The 23,584-nt window shown below is 45.0% G+C and overlaps 1 protein-coding gene across 2 annotated transcripts in view; it reads right to left on the bottom strand.

Moving 5' to 3' along the window:
- The window catches only part of NTRK2 (neurotrophic receptor tyrosine kinase 2), a 321,711-nt gene that overhangs the window by 50,113 nt on the left and 248,014 nt on the right, over positions 1-23,584 (bottom strand). For both annotated transcript variants that reach the window (XM_032392948.1, XM_032392947.1), the window contains 2 exons: positions 19,775-19,947; positions 14,933-15,167 (listed from right to left, as the gene is read on the bottom strand). In XM_032392948.1, coding sequence (XP_032248839.1) covers positions 14,933-15,167; positions 19,775-19,947 — 408 coding nt within the window. The remainder of the gene's footprint in view (positions 1-14,932; positions 15,168-19,774; positions 19,948-23,584) is intronic.

Raw genomic sequence — 23,584 nt, 5'->3', positions numbered from 1 at the left:
ATATCACATTATTGTTGTCACAGATATCTCAAAACATCATTTGTGTTCATCACTCTGAAATTATAGGGTTATTAGACCCGCTACCAGATCTCATTATTTAATGGTTTAACAAAAACACATGCATTATAATATCACATCATTGACATATTATAAGTGTACTGCAGTGTGATTGTGTTCCTCTGTAACTCTTTGTGCTTTATGTTATGCACTTAAAGTCTTATTTGAAGGAGGCTTCATCAGACTGCTGAAGGGCAGAGGCTAGTCCTGTGCTGTCCAAGTCAACTCAGGCTGCAGTGTGTGTGGTTTATGCTACCATGGTTTCCCTTTATGAATGTGTTTCGTGCCCAGGCAGATAGTTATGACTCATAACTGACAAGAGGTAAGTGAGGGATAGTCCTGGGCCAACCCCAAAGAGACAAAGGAAGCCTATCACATAGAAATGAAAATGTGCTTCTCTGGTAGCAGCTAACGTTGCCTTTAAGGGCATAGTAGTAGGAACACAGAGTTCAGATCAGCAGGCAGGAGGGATCGAGGGAAGTCCTTTGACATTCTCAAAGACCTCATAACCCTCACGGCTAGACCAACAGTGTATGAAAAGTGACTGTAAGATACTCATGGGAGGTAGGGCATGAATTCAGGAGACATGAAGGGATGGAAAGGGTAATGGTCAATGCATGTGCCCCAAAGACAACATCCTGGGACTATTCCATAAAGATCTGGGACAGCACTCACATTTCTAGGAACTCATCCTAGATCCAAGGATGTTTATCTAAGATAGCATTCCTCCACACGTGGAAGGTAGAGCCCAGCATATGCCACAGGATTTGGCTTTATATACTTTACACTTTCCATTGTGGCTTCATGACAGCACCAGGTAGCAGGCAGACTTCTTTACCATTTAACTAAGACGGGAAGTCAGGTTCAGAAAAGTAAGAGTTGTTCGAAGTCACACACTGCAAACATATTGCAAATGAGAATAGATCCAGGTCTGCTGTCTGTTGGTTCCATGTTCCCTGGCATATTAGCCAGATTTAGAATCTGGAAAGATTCCAGAATCCCTCCTTAAGAAGGTCAGATTGGCTTTTCTGAGGCCCCTTCCTGATCTAAAATGTTATGGTTCAGAAATTTAAAGTATCCCTTTTCCTCCTCCAGCCAATAAAGCTTTAGGACTTTGTCCTACATAGTGAGCCACTATCCTAGATGAACCTGTGATGACCACTATGGGCAGAGCTCTGTGGATCTACCAGGTGATAATGTTCCAATTGCAGAGAGAAGATAGACGAGCCTGAGGGCATCAGGGAGGTTCAAAGTGAGAAGAGTTTGTATTTTTCCTTCGAAAACAGGAGTTCAGATGCCAGCTCTGCCACCTGGATAAGTTGTGGCATCTCAGGAATGTGACTTTACCTCTCTGAATATTACTCTCCTTGTCTATATTGTTAAAGATGGGTGGGAAGTCTACATGTCAGGCTGAAATATAACAGGAGGCCAATAAGTGTTAGTCTTCTTTACAAGACCAAACATCAACCCTCTAAGACATTAAGGAGAGTCTTATAAGGTTGCAATCCTTCCTACAATGAAACTTAAAGAGTTTTCCTGAAGAAATTCACCTCTGCCCTTAAAGACCTGGGAAGAATTCAAGTATCTGTAGTAGCCAAAAGAAAACATACTAATACTGGACTTAACTCACTCCGCAGTTTCACTGTGGGGCACATGTTCCCTCTATGCCCTTAAAATTGTGCAACAATCCCTGTACATCCTTGCAAAACCCAGGAAGTTTTCTGTGCCATATGCACAGGCAAGGCATGAGCCGCAAGTCCTCCTCAGCCTCCGCTGCCGCTTCCCCGTCATCAGCAACATGTGAATGAACCAAATTATCTCCAGAGCTGAGGGCGTGGGCCACAGAGCCTGGCTCCGCCGTCAAAGGAGCCCAGCGTCATGTTCTCCACCCCCTTAGGAGGTGGTTGATGCTGTCGTAGGGCTGTGAGGGAGGAAGCCGGCCTGGAAATGCCATGTAGGGAAGAAACTGTTCCATTTCAGTGTTAGGATTCTAAAATAGCTGCTAATAAAAAGCCTTCATACTGTGACACTTCAATACAGACACCCACAAGGATACCTTAACAAGCTGTTTGACTCCTTACAAGCCTTTTCTTGCTTCAGGGCCCCCACCAGTCACCCACACAGATATACAACCATGCAGTGACAGAGAAGGCCAGCAGGGGTCTGCCTAGACTGCGGGCCAGCCCGGGCGACCTAGCTCCTTGCAGGAGGAAGGCATTGCTGCTCTGATGTTGGCTTGTCCAGGAGCATATTGCCTTGCTTTGAACTTCCTGCTTATTCTGTCTCTCTTTCTTTCCTTATGTTGTCTTTGGCAAAACTTACCTAGAGGATGAGCCTTGCTCACCCTCCTGGGATGAGAGGGGGCATCCTCAATGGATATTTAATTTACCAATTCAGAGATGCCATGGTTCAAAAAATTTAGACTCTGAGGATAAGGAGAGCAGGGTATGATAGCATGATAGTGATTACAATTTAGAGTCTTTCCCATTGGAAGTCCTAAAAATCCATTAATTACTATAATACCATCTCCATCAGGAAAACAATGGGTCAAGTTTGAGAAAATTTTTAATAGCACCTATCCTATTTTTGAAGCTGGATAATTAAGATCTGTTATAATGTTACCACTTGAATCTTAGCATAAATGAGACCATGTTTTGTCCTTGGCTACTTTCTGTAAATGCTGCTGATTAGGACCAATGCAATTCTTAGACTTGGCTACACATCAGACTTACCTAAGAAGCTTGTTAAAAATATAAATTCCCAAATTCTCATCCCCCTACTCCCAGATGCTGAATTAGCATGTCTCGGGTGAGGTTCAGTAATCAAGATTTCGACAAAATCACTCTGAACTACTGAGATGTGCAGTCAAGCTCAGGAGCCTATGTAGTGGGGAGCTCTTTAGTACCAGGTAAGATAACACTGCTATGCCTCCATTAGCATGGAAAGAATTTGTTATACAGTCAGACATTACAAGTAATTTGTGTTTAAAAATTCTCTTAGTGGAGCCCAAATAAGGATGTGTTTTGATCTGGTAAGTAGAATTTCTCAATTTATATGCCTGTACTAAGTTCTTATGACCAATAAAATAATCAGCAATGAGAAGCTGCCACAACTCTGCAGAGGGATCAATCCTGTTGTTTTTAATGACTTCATATGTATCCAATATTAGGTTAGGTGGTTGTAACAATCTCTGAGCGTTTTATGGTTTTTCATATCTGGACAAATAGACCAAGCAGAAACAGGAAATAACTACTGGAAGGTAGAATTCTAAGTTTTATGGAGAGTTGAGAAAAGAAGTCAAGTCATACTTGATTAGGAACTATTTCCATCCCAAAGACTCACCACAGTGGATAGCATCTTTACTTTCAAACATTCCCAAGAAGAATATCACACCATCTTTCTCAGAAAGTCCTTTTAGGCAGTTATAATCAGTAAGAACCTAGTAAGTGCCTCGTACTGTGTGAGATGATGTGGAGGTCAAATTTAGAAGATACACATTCTGCCCAAGAATCACGTGTAATCAGGTCACTGAGTCAGTTATAACTTCAGTCACATGCAATAGTCTTTAAGTTCCAACAACACCCCCACCCGTTATTCTTTCTTTAAGATCCAGGTCAAATTGTGTCTCCCCCAGAGAACTTTCCAGATTCCATCCCACATCCCAACAAAAATCAATTTATCTCTACTCATAACATGTAGCACACTGCGTGGTATCAGAGTGATTTATTTATGTGTTTTCTCCCCAGGAGACTTGTGATCTTCTTTAGGGAACAGAAGATGTCTCACTCAGTATCTACAAATTGAAGAGGCATGGCTAAGAACAATACATGCACTGCCATCTTGGACTAATTTAGTTATTTATCCATCCAAGGTGTTCTGTCCCTGAGCATAGGACAAAGACTGTGGGAAAATGTAAAATGTGTGGAGCAATATTAATATTCAGCCCACATATTTTTTCCCCAAATCTTCTTGAACCAATTCACAATTTGAGCCTGGAGAATCTCTCAGAGGTAACAGGGAAGCTAAGATAATTTCCTCTTGCTCAATACTCACTGGATATGGAGAAAAATCTCCTCTCCTACTTAAGTAACAATCTTGTGCAGGCAGGAAAACTTTAATTGTAGAAGAAGTATTAGGTAAATGTAAGTTATTTAATTAAAAAGGAAAACAAAAAAACTTTACAGGAAGTAGCTGTTCTAAAGAGGTGGGAGAACTTGTTTTCTTTACTGCAGCTTATAAGTGGTTCTCTAATAGATTTTTGGAATGACATATTCATCATCAAGAGAGATGGCAGCTGTCTTCTACTCCTATTCAAGGTGGAGTAACAGAGAAGAGATTTACCTTCTCATGTGAAACAAATAAAAAATGGCTTAAATTCATATGAAACAATTATTTTCAAGACACTAGATAACAGTGAAGGACAATGATCCCTGAGAGATGAGAAATAAATGTAATGAGTCCTGTGATTGATTGTTAAGCTCTCATTGCAAGAGACAGAGGTGGGGAAGCCCAGCAAATTCCCTAAGTTGAGGAGTTGGGAGCTGGGAGTCTCGGGAGATCAGGCAGCTAGAGTGGAAAAGACAGAATTCCAGAAATGGAAGAGCTGCACACAGAGGGAATTCTGAAGATCTGGAGAGGGTGCCCCTCGAGTATTCAGCTGAGTGCTGATGAGTGCACGCATGTGCAGACACTACCAAGGTCTGGGAAAGAACTACCCCAGAGGATCAGTGGAAAGAGTGCCCAGTGCTCACACAGGATCAGAAATAGTGTTGGTTCCCATGAAGCAGGGTGCCTCATGATTTTCTACCCAAGTGGGGACTCGGGTAGACTACTCAGTAGATCTTGCCTCAGTAGTAAGGAATTATTAGCTCTAAAGTAACACTGGTCTAGTCCTGCCTAATCTTAATAGCAATACACAAAGGGATCAAGCTGTTTCAAGGCAATATAAACACATTCCAGAACAAAGCTCAAAAATGTTAAAGGAATGCAAAAATACCAGCACCAAACAAGACAAAATTCACAATGTCTGGCATCCAATCTAAAATTACCAGGCATACAGAGGAGCAGAACAATATGACTCATAATTAGGAGAGAAATCAACCAAAGGAAATTGATCCAGGACTGGCACATGTTAGCACCACAAAGAAATATATTGAAACATTATTATAAATGTATTCTGTATGTTTAAGATGTTATCTGGAGGCATGGAAGATATAAAAAAAAGCCATAATGAACTTCTAGAAATGAAAACTGTAATGTGTAAGATGAAAATATACACTGGTTGGGAATAATGGAAAAATAAACATTGACAAAGAAAAGATTATGGAACTTGAAGATATGGTAATAGAAAATATCCAAAATAAAACACACAAAGAAAAGAGAATCCAAAAAATGAAAGATTTCAGTGAGCCATGAGACAGTTTTAAATGGCTTAATATAAGTGAAACTGGAGTCCCTTGGTGGTAAGTAGGGGAAAGAGAAGAAATATCTGAACAAGAATTGGTCAAAAAATTTCCAAATTGATGGAAACTGTAAGCCCAAAAGTCCAAGTTAACTATTGCATCCAAGCACAAGAAATATGAATAAAACTATACCAAAGCACATTGTAATCAGATTTCTCAAGACCAGCAATAAAGACATTATTTTAAAGGCAACCAGATGGGGTGCCTAGATGGCTCAGTTGGTTAAGCAACTGCCTTTAGCTCAGGTCATGATCCCAGGGTCCTGGGATCGAGCCCTGCATCGGGCTCCCTGTTTAGTGGGGAGGCTGCTTCTCCCTCTCCCTCTGCCTGCCGCTCCCCCTGCTTGTGCTCTCTCTGTGTCAAGTAAATAAATCGTAAAAAAAAAAAGCAACCAGGAAAAAAAAAAAAAGAAGAAGAAGAAGCATTGCATCCAGAGGAACAAAGATCTCCCATTGAGAAATTCCAGTAGTTTATTTTTTGGCATTGATTATACACCACTTCAATTCAGTTTTCTCAACAAACTTTAGAGGCAGGGACTCACTTCAAATAAAGAAACAGAGGCTATAAGGGTACATAAGGTGAGTATAGCATAATTTTCTTTACTCTCTCCAAAGCCATTCACTTTTGCTCCCTTTTTTTCTGCAGTAGAATCACAGTTTTGTTTAAGTCTTTTATTGAAAGGTCACAAATCTTTTCGTTCCTTTGTCATTGTAGTAGAATCCCAGTTTTGTCTAGATGTTCAGTAACAAGCCATTGATCTCTACAAGTTTGTTTAGCCCTTAGTCTTGACCCACCTGTGACCAGGGAGGTGAAAGGAGGAGTCTGCAGAGGGGATGTTCTGGGAAAGATTTATTTTCTGATGAGAAGAAAGTATGCAAGGAGAAACTACCTGCTCCCTGAAGCTGCTCTGCCTTTCTCCTCTAAGTGAAGTTTGGATGTGTTTGGAGTTGCTGCAGCCATCTTGCAGCCAGGAGGAAAAGACCAAGGATATATCAAGTGCCAGTCCACAGCTCTGACATCAGGCAGCCTGGGAGCCAACCAGAAGCTGCCCACCTGTGAACTCCTTGTCATGTAAGCAAAAATGACTCTCTACCTGCTTCAGCCATTGCTAGTAGCATATTGCTAGCCTCGGTTAAATTCATTCTTCATTGATAGAAGCATAAGATTAGAAAAGAGAAAGTAGATTTGAACCTTTGCCTTTAGGATCTCAGTCTGAGACATTTTCTTCTTTAACCCAGCTAACTTTTTGTTGCCAGCTTCCATTTTAAGGGGCTCTGGTCTGAGTGATGAGAAAAACATGGAATATCATGAGTGTGAGAAAGCTAAAGCCAGACTGTTTCAAAAACAGGGCAGAAGGGGGAGGAAGTACCTGCTCACCTCTCAGCACCTTGAGGAATCCAAGTCCTGCTGGCCCATCCGCGCCAATGAGCTATGGCCTATCTTCATTCCCAGAGCACCTAATTGCTTACTTAATTTCTGCAGGTAGCTCTTCTACGCACAAAGTAGATAGGCTAGTGATCTCAGGAATAAAGGACTAGGAGACTGAAAATGCAAGAGAGATTTATTCCATGTCCTGCTAGCCGTCTTCACTAGTCTTCACCAGGAAATGAATAGGCCCAGGGTCCTGGACGAAGAATTTGCAGGCCAGCCCCTCCATGCTGACTTCAGGCACCTTCCATACCTCTTCCATACCTCCATCCCAAGGTCCCATGGCACGGTGACAGACTAAAGGCTCTGAGGAGTTCTGCAGCAAGGAAAATGATTGCTTAGCCTGGTGATCATGGATCTCTTTCACCGGCAAACACCCACTGACAGCTCAGGGACCTGGTTTGAGAGACACTGTTCTACTATACAGGAGTGGGGATTTGGGGATCTGTTGGGCAGATCTATTTTCATAAGCTGACAGAATGCAATCTGACATGTTTCTTTCTGGCATAAAATCTCTCAGTGGCTCCCTGCTGCCAAAAGGACCAAGTCCAAAGGCTCTGGATGGCAAACAGGTCCCTGTGAAATCTGATAATAGCGTCAACAGCCTACTTTGTTAGCCTGCATGCAAAGGTTGCAGGCAGAGGGGCCCCCATTCCCTGGCCACACACCATGATGTTTACACTGCCATCTCTTTTCATAGCTCCCTCCTATGCCAATAATGTCTCCCTCCCCGCCTGGCCGGGGCCCTCTTGCCAATAGAACAATTTGGGGCTCATATCTCATATTCCAGCTCAAATGTCACATCTCTGCAAACCCTACTCTGATTTCCCAAAGTAGGCTGGTGGCTTCCTCTTTAGGGTACATGTCTCTATTACAACATTATCACATTATCACATGTGCAAGAACTCCTCGGAGTCCCAGCCCACGTGTCTTTTTTATCTGGATGCCTTTAGTATCTAGTAAAGCATCTAGCACATAGTAGCTGCTTCATACATGTGTGTCCAAAAAATGAATGAATGCATGCAAGGACACTCACCCACCCTTTTGCGACACCAAAGCATATGTAAAAGGTTCTTAGGAAGGCTTGAATACAAATTAAGCCAATTTAGAATCTTGAAATAATTTATGCAAATCTAGTTTAATATAGAATTCGTCTGAACTCAATGTTCTGATTTCTCCCCAGCAGACAGGTTCCTCTGAACTGTGCTCTCTCTGAGTGTGGTATGAAGCGTAAATTGAAGATGATTTCATGAAATAAATAAGCTCTTAAGTTTCTGGGGCCACTTTAATCAAAAGAAGTCAAATAGAAAGGTCTATAACTGTTCATGTGGATGTTGAGTAATTGTGTATTATATATGAAGGGGGAAATGAAGGAAATGTATGCAAAGAAGAGTTAATGACAGAGGACATTCCTCTTTCAGGAAGGGACTTCGCTGCCTCTTAAAATGAACAATGTGCCTGGTTTCAAAGGTTCTAGGCAGACTATGTCAGAGGAAGTTTTTTGTTTTTTTTGTTTGTTTTTTACTATAGTATAAGTGCAAATAAGTTTTAGCTCCGGGATCTCTACTGAAAAAAAAATGGTCGGAGATAAGGACATCTCTATATCCCTACCTTTGCTTCCTGAAACCAGTGCTCCTAGCCTCAGGGCCAGGCCCACCTACCAAAATCTGAGTATCTTTTTCATTCTTCTACAGGGCGAAAACGTCATACTCAAAAAGGTTTTTCCTGATACGTGTCCTGTTCATCAATCACGTGTGGACCACTCAGTATGTGCCATGCCCAGGGGCAGTCTCAGATACAAAGACATGTAAGACTTGTCCTCTCCTTGCTCCCGTATTAGTGAGAAGACACATATATGAACAAATTTCCATGATGCAATGTGCTCTATGCTGTAATGCTTATTTATTTATTTATTTATTTATGTATTTATGTATTTATTTGTGAGAATGCATTTATTAGTGAGACGCTTTTTTTTAAAAAGATTTTATTTATTTATTCGACAGAGAGAGACACAGCGAGAGAGGGAACACAGCAGGGGGAGTGGGAGAGGGAGAAGCAGGCTTCCCGCTGAGCAGGGAAACCGATGTGGGACTCGATCCCAGGACCTTGGGATCATGACCTGAGCCGAAGGCAGACGCTTAACGACTGAGCCACCCAGGTACCCTGAGACGCATTTTTTTAAAGATTTTATTTATTTATTTGTCAGAGAGAGAGAGAGAGAGAGCACAAGCAGGGGGAGCTGCAGGCAGAGGGAGAAGCAGGCTCCCCACTGAGCAAGGAGCCAGATGAGGGACTAGATCCCAGGACCCTGGGATCAAGAACTGAGCTGAGGGCAGACGCTTAACCGACTGAGCCACCCAGATGTCCCTAGTGAGATGCATTTTTTAAAAAAAATTGATTAGAGTTGATACACAATGTTTCAGGTGTACAGCATAGCGTAGTACATAAACTTGTCAAATCACTATGTTGTACTGCTTATTTATATGAAGCGTAGAGGCATCATGGGTTTTGAGCAATTACTGTGCTTGAAGGAAGTCAGGGAGGGGTGAAACAAGAATTGCCTTTGAAGAATTAGCAGGCATTCACCAGGGAGATTCAGTGCTGTTCTTCATAGAGGGAATGACATTGGTATTTTACACGACAACTCACTAAAAACATTTTGTGAAATGACTCATGATTGATCTATCAATCAATCAGTCTATTTATCAATTGATCTATCTAGAAATGCTCATATTACATAAAAATATTCCATAAAAAATAAACATTATTTTCAATACCCAAGGTATGAAAAGTTAAGTCTTGATTATTTCTCATGTGTTTGTCTTGTTCTTAAGTTACATAAGTCTTCCTCTCGTCTCTGTGGTTGAGGACTTTATTTTCCAGCTGGTACTAAAGTTTATTTTTTTTTTTTTAAGATTTTTTTTTTATTTATTCACTTGAGACACAGATACAGAGAGGGAGAGAGAGAGCATGAGCAGGGAGAGAGGCAGAGGGAGGAGGAGAAGCAGGCTCCCCGCTGAGCCAGGAGCCCGATGTGGGGCTCGATCCCAGGACCCTGGGATCATGACCTGAGCCGAAGGCAGATGCTTAACCATCTGAGCCACCCAGGTGCCCCTGGTACTAAAGTTTAAATCAGTTCTTCTTGCTACTTGTTACATCAGCTGATATCAATACCATCCATTTTCTTTTCTCTCTGCAGCTAATAAACTGGTACTGAACAACTGAAGAGTTCTTAGACACTGTAGCTGGTATCACTTTAATACTTCAGGATTCTGACCATAACCTTGCTTAGCCAATGTATACTCATTTGCTTTTGTAAATGTCCACCATAAATCAATTTGCCTATTGTGCTTCCTTCTTTTTTCTCCTTAAGTGGAAGATGAATTAAAGGACAGGGTTTCTTACCACCTCAATATAAAACTAAAGCCCAAAGGAGAACAAGATTTAAAAGCTAGGATTTCAGATCTTTAGGGATCTCTCCTCACCAACAGATCACATTCATTTTAAGCATGTGTTGGACCCAAACAGGGAAAACTACCAAAGTGCACATGAGAAAAAGTTTCAGTGGATCCACTGTGGCCCCGTAATGACCAAGGAGAGTGAGATCCTAGGTCTCCGACAGGCAGAATGTGACAGAAATCTGGTTCAGATGTTTCTGAAATGCTAGGTTTTGCCAGTGGAGGGAAGCAATAAAAACTAAATAAAAGGCTGGTACTGCAGAGCTGCTAATTAAAACAATTCAGAGGACATAAATGCTAGAGTAATTTTGAACCCACCATATCAGCCTAGTTTCAATGCAAATGTACTGTTCCGATTTCTCCCTTCATTGGGAGGATATAATTAGTTCAGCTGCAACAGGGTGGAAGCCGTAAGGCAGCCATTTTCTGGTGCTGCCTGCTCTCCCATGATGGAGGAACAGCTGCTACATGCCCCTCCCGCCACGGACTGCCCCGAGCTGTGGCCACCCCACAGGGCTGTTCCTAAAGCATCATGGGCAGAAGGCACAGGTTACCAGTGGGACCTGCTCTTGCTTAAAGATAAGGGACATGTTACTCCTCAACCTAGTTGACTCCGGGACCAAGCACCATCCTTTCAGATTCGAGAGCCTTGGCTGACACAAAAATCCTCCCCCATTGCTGTGGCGGAAGAGATTTTTAACATTGGTGATGACAGCACACACCAGCTAGAGCAAGCAGCTCCTCAGCCTGGGGTTTGACGCAGGCTTTTGGAGAGGATAGGAGGAGAATAATGAAGAAAAACATACTTAAGGTGCTGGCACATGAGAAACCAAAGCTCTGAAGTACGCACATTCCCCAGCTCCAGTGACAGACAGGATGAAAAGACACCATGATGGGAAGGGGACTAATGCAGAGCTTAGAGATGATCCAACAGGTCAATAACTAATGGGAAAGCAAGAATGGTCTGGGAAACAGCCACTGCAAGATGGTGCTGTAGTTCACGTGCAGAATCGGCAACAGCTTCTGCTTGTCCATTGGACAAAACCAACAGAATGGAGCCCACTGATTTGCTATGGATATTTTTAATAAGCAAAAATATACTACAAATGACTTCTAGGATAATAAATAATTTCATGGAACCAAAAGGTGAACCATCGTTTGTTTTCCTAGGCTACTATCAAATTGTCTGGTCTTAATATCCATCATCCACTTTCCTACCCCCTCCTGCCCATCCCCACCTATAACAGAGGCCAGTGTAAGGCTGGTTCTTCTTCCTCATCCTTGGTGGGAACAACAAATAGCCAAGTGAACATACAGATCTCCCAGCTGCCACTGAGTAGTGATCATGGTGGGAGAGGGGTGGGGGATGGGGTTGCATAAATGTGGCATCTGAAGTACATTTGCTAATGACGAGGATAGTTCCAAGAACATTTAACAAAGAAACTGGGAAACATTATTTCCTCCAATCAATTCAGAAAAAAGAACTTCGGGAAAACGTCACCTAAGTGGTGAATTTCCTTTTTAATAAATGATAACAAAATAAAGTAGATAACAAATGACAGTACTTTTATAATGTCTAAATAATCCAGACTAACTTCTTATGTTCATAATAATGGTCACTATTTAGCTAGTATTTTCCTTTTTAGACTTTTTTTTAGACATGAGATATAATTCATATACCATAGACTTGTAGACTTTTTAGACTTTTTTTAAAGACATGAGATACAATTTATATACCATAATATTTACCTTTCAGTGGTATTTAGCACATTTATCAATATACTAAATAACCACCACCACTGTACACTTCTAGAACATTCTCATCACCCTAAAAAGAAACTCCATATCCAGCAGCAGTCACTCCTCATTCTCCATTCTCCCAGCCATTGGCAACCACTAATCTACTTTCTGTCTCCATGGATTTGCCTATTCTGGACATTTCATATAAATGGAATCCCATATGTGATTTTTTGAGTCTGGCTTCCTTCATTTACCATAATGGTTGCATTAGGGCTCATCTGTGTTGTAGCATGAGTCAGTACTTCATTCCTTCTTACTGGTGAATAATAGTCCATTGTATGATCACCACATCTCATTTATTCATTCACCAGTTGTTGGACACTTAAGTTGTTCCCACTTTTTAGTTATTATGAATGATGCTGCTATGAACATTCGTGTACACATTTTTGTGTGAAAGTATGATTTCAGTTCTTTTAGGTAATATACCTAGGAGTGGAATCGCTGAGTTATATGATGAGTCTGTGTTGCACATTTGGAGAAACTGCCAAACCATTTGCCAAAGCAGCTGCACCATTTTGCATCCCTACCTGCAGTGTACGAGGGCTCTGATTTCTCCACATTCCCATTAACACTTGCTATTGTCCATCTTTATTACAGCATCCTAGTGAGTGTGAAGTGCTATCTCAATGGGGCTGTGATTTACATTTCCCCAATGACTAATGATGTTGAGCATCTTTTCATGTGAACATTTGTATATCCCCTTTGGAGACACCTCTACTTAAAAATTTTGCCTATTTTTTAATCAGGTTGTTTATCTTCTTACTGTTGAGCATTTCTATCTTGTTTCCCTGATTTATTTTTTCTAGAGATTATAAGAAATGACACTGGACTCCACCTGGCTCAGTTGTGGCTTTGGGAATGAAGAATGATTTTATCCATTTGGATCATGATAAAGTTGAAAACATTTGTTGAATACCTATTTTGTGCCAAGCATTCTAGGACCTTTATTAACTTACTGCTAAAGACGAAGCTCTTGCTAGGGCCACATGTTTCTCCCTTTGGTGCTCATCAAGATCAGCAAAGCTCTTCTTTAGGGAAGGACTCATGTGGTTCTTCATCTCTTGAGACAGGGAAATGTCCCCACCCCCACCTCCCACCAAAGGAACAGAGCTAACAGTGGAGATGCTTGCATCAGTAGGTAAAGGCTCCCACCATATTTTAGCTATCCAGAATAGACTAGTCATCGTTAGACTCAGGACAGGTGCTTCAAAGCTCCATTTTGAACACTTGACGTTAAGACCATACTCACGTGTTCTACAGACACACCCAAGGGAATCCTTTTCAATTTGGTCTCCACTCTTTTTTTTGTCCCACAGACTGTGAACAATGCTTCTCAAGGTGACAAAGGAAGAAATCCCACAAAACAATCTACAGAAGAATATGCAGCAAAGCACTGGATTTATTTTCTTAGACTACTTGTAGTGATGTTGGTTTGACTAAAATGCAGGGGCATGAGAAGTGAGTAAGGCTGCAGAGAGGGGCATTGGAAACAAAGTTCCTCAGAAAAAAAAAAAAAATCATAAAGGGAAGACCAAAGGTGAGGAGAGGCATTGTCTCTGCCAGTCCTACCTTACGAAATCTAGTCAAGTTATATGTTTTACCTTCTTAGGCTACGTACACGCAACACATTTATTCCTTTTCCTTCCTATTCTCTTCCTCTGCCCTTGAAAATCAAGCAAAACCACAGGAAAACCAAATTGAGGGTTTGAGGTAGCAGAATACCACTTCAAACCTTCACTTTCAATATCGTGACTTCAAGATTTCCAGAAATGTCCTTTTCCTCTCCTACCCAAGTTCCAAGATCTCAGTTAACAAATCCACCTTGCCCAGGGGACCAGTTCCAGGTAATCAGGGGATTTGATTTGTTTCTGTAACTCTAGCCCTTAGTGTTTCTAGTGGTGGAAACCTAGCCAGCCAGAGGTGGGACCATTCAGGAGGAGGCAGGACAGAACCTCTTACATCTCACAAAGAAGGCCACCAGCCAACCCACTTTCAACCAAGATGGCTCTGGGTGGGAACTTCTAAGGTCTATGGTGTTATTATTTGTGTGAAAAGTTCATCTTCAGCCACACCCTCAGATAAAGGCTCCAGGCATAATTTCACAGAATCAAATATAAACCTCAAAACCCTTTAACCTTGTGCCAACCAGGGATTCCCCCAAGCCCTTGGGCTCCCCTGGCTGAACCATCACACTGAGGGCTTTTGTCTTGGAGATATCACACACCACTCTGGAGAATCATGGAAAGAGCAGGATGGGTTTATGGGGTGCATTGTGTTCCCCCCAAATTTGTGCATGGAAGCCTTAACCCCCAGTATCTCAGACTATAGCTGTATTTGGAGATAGGGTCTTTAAAGAGGTGACTAAATGAAAACAAGGCTGTGGTGGGCCTTCATCCAATCTAGCTGGTGTCTTTACAAGACAAGGAAATTTAGACACAGAGAGAGAGAGACACCAGGGATACGCACACAGCAACAAGACTGTGTGAGCAACAAGACCATGTGAGCACACAGAGAAAGGCATTGTCTGCAAGCCAAGAAGAGACGCCTTTGGAGAAAGCAACCCTGCCATCACCCTGACCTTGGACTTTTAGCCTTCAGAGAAAATAAAAGTCTATTAGGTAAGCCCCTTAGTCTACAGTATTTCATTATGGCAGCCCCAGCAAATGAATACAAGGGGCTCCCAGGGAAAGAGGGCCCTGGGGACCCCTGATGGGTGCAGCCACTCACCCTGTAGTAGTCAGTGCTGTACACGTCCCGGGACATCCCAAAGTCCCCGATTTTCACCAGGAGGTTCTCACCAACCAGGCAGTTGCGGGTGGCCAGATCTCGGTGCACGAAGTGCTGGGACGCCAGGTAGACCATGCCCGCGGCTATCTGTTGGGCGATGTGCAGCATCTGGGACTGGGTCAGCTCTGTTGGTGGATTGCCTTCGGCCATCAGCACGGCGTCAGGCCCATGGGCCCTGTGGAGGACACGGAAGTGTTGCTGGAGCCCCAGCTCTTCCCTCCAAGGGCCCTGTCTCCCAGCAGCAGCTGGGACTCAAGGGCTGCCTGACTTAGCTAAAGAGTGGGAGGAGATGCTTCGCCCACAGGTGCACCCCTAAAGCTTCAATTCCCAGGAAATCTAGAATTCTCAGGGCCACGTGGGCCTGCATGGTACCCTCCTCAGCACACACACACACACACACACACACACACACACACAGAGCTCTGTGTTTTAGGGGCCCCAGAGCTAGCCTGGGGCCAGGTACTGGCCAGAGCCCCTGACCCTGAGAAGCAGTGGTGCAAAAAACATGAACAAAAATAAAAATAAACCAAAACCAAAACACGGGGGGAGAGTTTGGCTCTCTTGGAGTGGTGGGTCATCATGCCCCAGTGGGAGCCCCAGGCCTCCCTTCCCGGCTACAAGCTGCAGCCGGAGCACCCCCCACCCAGGCCAATGTCTCCAGCGTGCCCCCACCAGGGCCAGAGTTTTGCAGTGGGGCAGGGTTTCCAAGCTGCCCTGGTCTCCCTCAAACCCACCTGAGCAGAATCCCAGGGCACCCTCAGCCTGGACATTCATTCACTGTGAAAAATCCCATCTCTTGCCCACCCCTCCCCTGCCCACCTGTGCCCTGGCCACCACATGGAGAGTTCTGGAATCACAATACATTGATTCTTTTACTGGTCCAAGTTTTATTCTTTACATTACGGCGGGGGGGGGGGGGGGGGGGAGTATGGTATTTTATATCTTCTTTTTCTTTTATCTTATGCACTTGGCCTTTCCCCAGCCATGTGATGACTTAAGGCACCTCAACACTGGCACATGCTTCAAGGAGGGGAGCGTCCCAGTCTCAGGATGCGCCCTCAGCCCCACCAGGCCCTGCTCTTGAATCCTGCCAAGACTGGTGTCACTGGCCCCTGATGGCCTGAGGGGCACGGCAGGGCAAAGAGTAAAGGGTCCCTCTCTTCCAGAAGCTTCGGTGGAGCGGTCAAAGTGCTGCTTCCTTCCAGAGGCCAATAAGGGAGAAGATTTCCTTCAGGACAGCTGGAAGCACTCAAAATCAATATGGAAGATTTTAAATGGATTTTAAAGTGGACGATCCCACCTGCAGGTTGTGGAGCTGTACCAGTATTTGAAAAACGAAAGGGTTGGAGTTGTCCCAGAACACCCTGCTCCTTCTGTCTCTCCCCACACCAGCCAGCCCCACCTTGGTTGGACTGTCTCCCACTGCAGGTGTATGCCCCTTCTTCCTGGCTCTAGCCCCCAGCGATTCCCCCTTTTGCTGGATTTCCAAATCCTTCATTCTTGTATTCTCAGAGAACAAGCACTGGATGAGGAGGAGGGGAGTTTTCCACCACCAGGATCTAGGGAAGACTTTTAACTTGTCCAGTCTGTAATTTCCCCATCAGTCAAACAGACAAAGGGCTATTAGGCTAGGTGATCGTGTAGGTCCCTTGTATCTCTAAATATCTGGGTTGAACCATTCCAGGGGAGGAACTTCCTGGTTCTGCGCAAGAAGGTCCTAGCACGGTTCACCTCTGTAAAGTGAGGGTACTCATTGCACCCTCCTAAGCTCATTGATGGGAGTAGTAACTGATACCGTACTTGTGCGGAGCTTCGTGGCCTTTCATGGAAAGCCAGTTTAAGATTGCTCAAAGGTTGAGGTTGTTTCCCCAGCACTGAGGGGGCAGGGGAAAGGCGGAATGTTTTCACCTATCACAGGAGACAAAGCCCTTACTGTGACTTCAAGCCAGCAGAGAGACCTAGAGGAACACATAAACTAGGAGAAATCCTGAAATATCCAGAGAATCTAGGCCAGGATGTAATCTTCATAGATTCAAATCAAAAAGTGAAATATGTTGCTCACTTGCCAGAACCCTATTTCAGCCCCAGGAATCTAGACCCTTCTAAGAATCTATCCATGGCAAAGACTCCAGAGAAGAGGAGACATTTGAGGCCAATGCCACAGGCCACCTCTGCGTGAAGGCGCCAGAAGGCTGTGGGCCTCCAGTGCTTCTGCACTCTCCGCTACCATGTGTGGTTTAGGGCAGGCTCCCACATTTTAAACCAGCTGTCTCCTCTGCTTGCTTTTGAGTATTGGAACAAGACTCCTTTTAATGGGAGAAGCCTTTGAGCAGAAAATCCTGCTGTAAAAAGAGGGCAGGCAAGTCTTCTAAACAAGTTCTCAAGAGGAGTATAAATAAAGTCAACACAAAAGCCCTCTGCTTCATTCTCCAGGTTACCTTGCAGCTCTTGGAAATAAAAACATATTTTTACCTCTTCCGGGAGAACATGCCTTAAAAGGGGGAAAGCACGATTAGCACCCTGGCTGGGAGAGCAGGAAGGTTCAATGGGCTTCTAATGAGGGAGCCTCTACACCTTTCCTCAGCTTATTCTCTCCAAGTGTGGGTTACAGTCAGCACTTAGCCACACAGTCTGGCTCCAAATTCCACAGCATGCTACTTTCCTTCTGATCTTTTTAACCGGCTGCTTCAAGAGGAAGCAGTGCAGTGCTTAAGGCTCTGGGTTTTGCAGCCAGGGGCTGTGGGTTTGAATGTCAGCTCTGTGACTCAGTTCTCTTTTTTTGACTATAAAATGGGAATACTTGTAATAATAGTTTATTAAGTTTATACAAGTTAAACTATTTAAAATGCTTAGAAGTCTCAATAATATTAGCTGTTATTACTTGCAAACTTGTCGTAAGGGAATTCTGGAGAGATTCCAAAGGAAAAACTGGCATTTCTTTGCAAGCAAGAACTATGTTTCTCCTCATTTCCCAGCCACCCTAGCACAGGGCCTGGCCATGTTAGTGTTCAGTGTATGGCTTTGGATGAATAAAAAGGGTGAGAGGAAATTGTAGACATCTGTCTTTATAGGGCAGTGCCAATGACACGGGGGGGGGGGGGGGCATGGTCATGGCATTGAGGGGCTGGGTTCCCTTCCAGAAAGGGAGGACGGACTGTAGTTCACAGTGCATTATTGTGCCTGAGAACCTGTTTCTTGGCATTGAAAACCTCTTGTTACCAGAGTTCAGCAGATTCTGAAATCAAGTGGGAGAGATTTCTAATAGCTCCATGCCTTGTGCAAGACGCCCAGGGAGAATCAGGGGTCTGCTCCTTCTGGAAGCAGGAAGGAAAGCTAGGGAGAGGTTGGCTGAGCCAAAAGTGGAAGGATTAACACACACACACACAAACACATACACACACACATGCTTACACATGCACTCATGCATACACACACACAGTGTGAGCTCACAGAAGCATTTAATTGCATCCAGGTGAATACGTTTGGTGTATTATTTTTGGTGCTATATTTTTGGAAAGCACCATTTTTAATTCGAGAAGTAGCCTAGAACACGGGAACAAGGGAAAAATACTTCTATGAGCAGCTAGACCTCCACCAAAGGTAGCTGCTTTTCTTCCTTTCACATGAGATCTGAAAGACAAAATCTATCATCATCCCCTCTCCCCAGCAAGAAAAACTGCTGACACTGAGGAACACATCAGGATGACTGACTCTGAGCACCAAGAGTTGGCTACACATTCCTAATCTCACCTGGCATTCCCTCCCCCCATGCAATCATAAGCAAGGCTGAGAAGGGGGACCCATCCCAGGGAAGGACGACTAAATTGCACGTGTATTCATGAGCCTAGTACAAGTGATCCGGAAGGTACAAACCGCATGATGACATCTCTAAGCACAGCAGTACACTGTCCCCCGCCACCGTTCTCTCAGCGATGGACTATTAAACTGCACGGTTTCTGAATTTTCCAGGGGCTGCCTGGTGCCCATTTCTGAGGAAAGCTCTTTCCAGGGCCCCCAGTAGCTGGAGGAGGACAGAGAGGTCTAGATGTCACCGTAACACAAGAGGTATAACATCCCCAGGGTTGCAGATCCCTCAACCATGTGGCTCTGGGGACAATATCTATTGATTATCTATTATCACAATCGTCCCAACACTAGTCCTTGATGTGGGTACTATTATACCCCTTTTACAGTTAAGAAAACCGAGGCTGACATCTTTCCTGTTTCTCCTCAGTTAAACTACCTACCAAGACACCACAGGCCGCACACTTGCTGGCCTTTCAAAGCTGAGAGGTAGCCACGTTTGAAAGAACACAGCGTGTTAGAGCCAGGGATGACAGAGAGAGGGTCCAGCTCAGGCCCACCTGGAGTCGGGGTGCCTGGGACAAAGCGGGCTGGAGACCTACCCAGGCGGACATGGCCGCTGATGCAGACGAGGAAGGAGAATCCAGTCTCCCAGCCCACACTACTGGGACTGCTTACTCTTTCCATTCATGCTCTTAAATGGGCGACTTCCATTTGTACGTCTGCTCAAGGCAAACAAAAGCATCACTTGGTTCCCTTCCCCAAAGAGTCCACGGCTCAGTTCATTTCTCCCGTCCCTCATTTCTTCAGTGTCCTCCGTTTCTTTCTCTGTAGAACGTGTTGGTGCTGTCACCCGAGAACGTTCCAGGGGACCCCTGGCCCTTCCCCGGAGCTCCCTGTCCTCACCCTCAGGCCTGTCTGAACATGGAGGCCCGCTCCCTCCTCCAGCTCCCTCCCGCGCCACACCCCGCGCCCTACCTGAGGAACTTGTTGAGGTCCCCGTGCTTCATGTACTCGAAGACCATGATGAGCGGGTCGCCCTCCACGCAGACACCGTAGAACTTGACAATGTGCTCGTGCTGGAGGTTGGTCAGCAGCTCCGCCTCACGGTGGAAGTCCTTGCGGGCGTTGTCGCTGGCGTCCTTCAGCGTCTGGGGACGGGGGCAGACAGGGGAGAGAAGCAACACACTTCAAACTGAGAACATCTAAGGGAAGGTTGTGTGGAGAAGGAATGACTCCAGTGGGCCCTGCGGTTCCTACATGGGAAGAAATTCATCTCATTTGTTATACAAAAGACTGGGAAATGGCTTCATTCCCAAGGAAATACTGTCTGTGTTAAACACTGAGGAGCAGTCGTCCCTCGTGGGTATGGAAAGCTTTGCAGTTGATGAAGCGCTCGGTACAGGTGTTTCTTCATAAGTAACAGACGTGAGCTTTTTAGAGTCTTCATCCTTTTTATCCCTGTTATCACCCAATTATTACCACAGACTTCTCTTCTGTTGTGGTACGTGTTCCACTTTCAAGGATGCCATGTGCCGCTCACTTCTGCTCACATAACTTTAAAAAAAACTTCATATCATGGAAACAGTCAGTCGAGAGAAGAGCATAACGAACCCTCATGTACCCATCTTCCAGCCTCAACAGTGATCATTTTGCCAGTTTTATTATGTAACACGTTTGAAAGCCTTCTCCCCCCTGGGCCCATGCAAGCTGCCGGCTCAGCAGATGCCCCTGTCCAGTCAGTGCCAAGCCAGCCCATCACGTTGCCAAGATGACAATGCCCAGGGTCATGCCGGCCAGGCTCTGGGGCCCTTAGTTCTCTTCTCAGAGCGCTCCGCCACGGCGGTGTCACAGGGCAAAGGTGACATTCCGTGATGCCACACACCTGTGCTGAGCTCCTGCCCTGTGCCAGTCACAGAGCTAGAGCTGTGCTGGCATCAGGAAGACAGTGACCTGAATCCTGGCCTCAGGGGCTTATTTATGGGCAAAGAGGGAGAGAAGTAACATTTATAATTACTCTAATTCACGCTTAAAACACACATCCTAACTGAACCAGCTCACCTGCATCTCTGTCCAGTTTGATCACTTTTTTTTTTAAAGATTTTATTTATTTATTTGAGAGAGAGAGAGAGCACAGAAGGGGAGTGAGAGGGAGAAGTAGACCCCTGCTGAACAAGGAGCCCGATGTGGGATTCTATCCCAAGGACCCTGGGATCATGACCTGAGCCGAAGGCAGACACTCAACCGACTGAGCCACCCAGGCACCCTGTTTCGATCACTTGACATGTCTCTCTTGAAACCTATGCTTTCACTGTAACAAGGCTCTGCAGCTTCCCACATGACACCAGGCCAGGCCTCCCTGTCTCTGCCCGTGTCCCTCTCTTCGCCTGGAATCCTCACTCAGGCATGGTCACCAGGGTTGCAGGTTGAATGATGCCCCCACAAGGGCGTCCACATGCCAATCCCCAGAATACATGGCCAAAGGGACTTTGCAGATATGAGTAAGTTAAGGGTCTTTATGCAGAGGGATTGTCCGAGTGGGCTCTGAGTCATTCCACACAAGGGCCCTTGGGTGAGAAGGGGGATCAGGAGAGAGCAGCTGTAAGGGTAGAAGCAGAGGTCAGACAGGACACAGGTGTCACGCTGCTGGCTTAGAAGAAGGGGCCACAAGCCAAGGAATGTGGGTGGCCTCCAAAAACTGGAAAAGGCCAGGAAACGTTTTCTGCCCTAGAGCCTCCAGAAAGAGCCAGCCCCGTTGACATCTTCCCTTTTGCTTAGTAAAACTGATTTTGGACGTCTTACCATGAGAACTGTGAGAGAGATCTTTTGTGTTGTGTTAGCCCCTGAGTTTGTAGTAATCAGTGACAGCAACTACAGTTAAGGGACAAGGAGAAGGACACCCAGAGGACTCCTGCTGTTAGAGGTGGCATGTGTGTACGTGAACGCCTTCTCTAGAGACTGCAATGAGTCCTTACCAGTGTTAGATGGCAAATGTGAACATCCATAGTCACAAAAAATTGAACACTGGAGCAGAATGAAAGCACGGTCATGCATCAGAAGTGTACTGAGTGTGAGACTACACACCATGTCCAGGATCAAAGAACACTGCCAGGCCCCTGGTGGTCCTGCTGTAGCTCGCTGCCTTGACTCTGCTCTCCTGGGGGGACGCTCCTGACCCGGGCAGCTTCTAGACCTTGGGATGTGCCACAAGGAAAAGACCTTGGCGTGGAAACTAGCAGCCAAGACATTTATTAGGTATTAACACCTGCTGGGAGGGATTGGGCAGAGGGAGAAGCTGAGCTTCTGAAGCTGAGCCTCGTCTGGCCCTCCAGGATGAACCTTCGGAGCTGTTCTGAGTTGAGCCAAGGGGGCTGGGCCTTTGGAGCTTCACACCAGCCCGCCACTGGATGGAGGCTACCCCAGAAGGGGAGTGTGACCTTGCGTGGACTTCCTGAGCCCCCATAGGTTACTGGCAGCTGAGACTGTTGCAGCCTTCCCAGCAAGCGAGGGAGCAAGTCCTTCATTCCCAAAGGGGGCAAGAGGCTCGTCATCAAGTCTGCCGCATGATGAGCTTGCAATATGTAACTTAGCATGCCCAAGGCCGCTCTCCACACAGGAGGGCACGGATGAATATGCAGGGCCTGCCTCGCCTCAGTGACAAGGAAACATTAAGATGACAGAGGCAACAACAAGGTCGCAAAGTCTTTTCTGCTACAATCTAGCATTTTCACGAACTGCCTTTAGCCGGATTTGAAGCTTTCTCTCCAGTGATGACCTGACCCAACGATACAGAAATTATACCTAGAGTTTTCTTTAGGCTAGAGGCAGTTGTTTCTTATGCCAAATTCTGGAGATACCAATCGAAAAAAGGGTCTGGTGGTGGGGTTCCCCATTCTCATGTTAGCATGTGGTTTTCTGAGAAGGGTCCCTTAAGAGCACCTGCTTTGAAAAGTGAGATTTGGTCCAGCAAGTACTCAGAGAGGCTATAAAACTTTGGTAGGGTTGTTGCCATGGAAACCACACATTTCTTCATTTAATAACAAAATGAACAGTGGCTGAGAGCCTGGAGTCTGGGGCTCTGCTCCCTGGAACCACCAGAAACAGGGTTTATACCCACCCAAACTCAGCCCCTTCATCCCTGTTGCATAGGGAGGTGTGAAGTGCTTATCTCGATGACTTGTTTAGGTTGGTTTTTAATCCATCGACTGTTTTGTTGAATTTCTAAGTAGGAAAAAAATCACAGTTAGGGCGAGCAGATAGACACGGAGGAGATGGACATTGTCATCGGCTGGTGCAAAATACACACATGGGAACATCTTTCACCCTTGGACTTGCATTCTGGTTTTGGGTATGTGTCTTGTCTCCACTATTTCCTTTGACAGCAGAATCCAATGTTGGGCAAATAAAAGAACCCTTGACCCACAAGGTCTGTGTAAACTAGAGATAAAAGAGCACTGGAAGGGAATGAAAAGTGAGCGTTCATCTGGAAAGGTGGCACATGGGTCCAAGTACAGGCAGAGAAAGCAGGCAGGAGGATGTAAGGATGAAGAGGAGACTTCCCGATTCACTGTCTCCTGGAGGGCTAGCCACAAAAGTTTGTGCTCTCCTTCTGGTCAAAAGACTGGTCCTCACAATGGTGATACTCAAAAAGAAGGCATTCTAGAATTTTAAAAAAAATCTGGGTTCAAATTCTGACTCTGCTCTGGACCTCTCTGAACTCTGGTTTTCTCCTCTGTGGAGTGAGGGTAGCGATATCCTCTACTTCACAGGGTCACCGGGAGGAATGAG

The sequence above is a fragment of the Phoca vitulina genome, unplaced genomic scaffold (assembly GCF_004348235.1).
Source record: "Phoca vitulina isolate PV1807 unplaced genomic scaffold, GSC_HSeal_1.0 scaffold70, whole genome shotgun sequence".
NCBI lineage: Eukaryota > Metazoa > Chordata > Mammalia > Carnivora > Phocidae > Phoca > Phoca vitulina.
The sequence above is the reverse complement of the archived record's forward strand: the minus strand, read 5'-3'. Positions and strand labels throughout refer to the sequence as shown.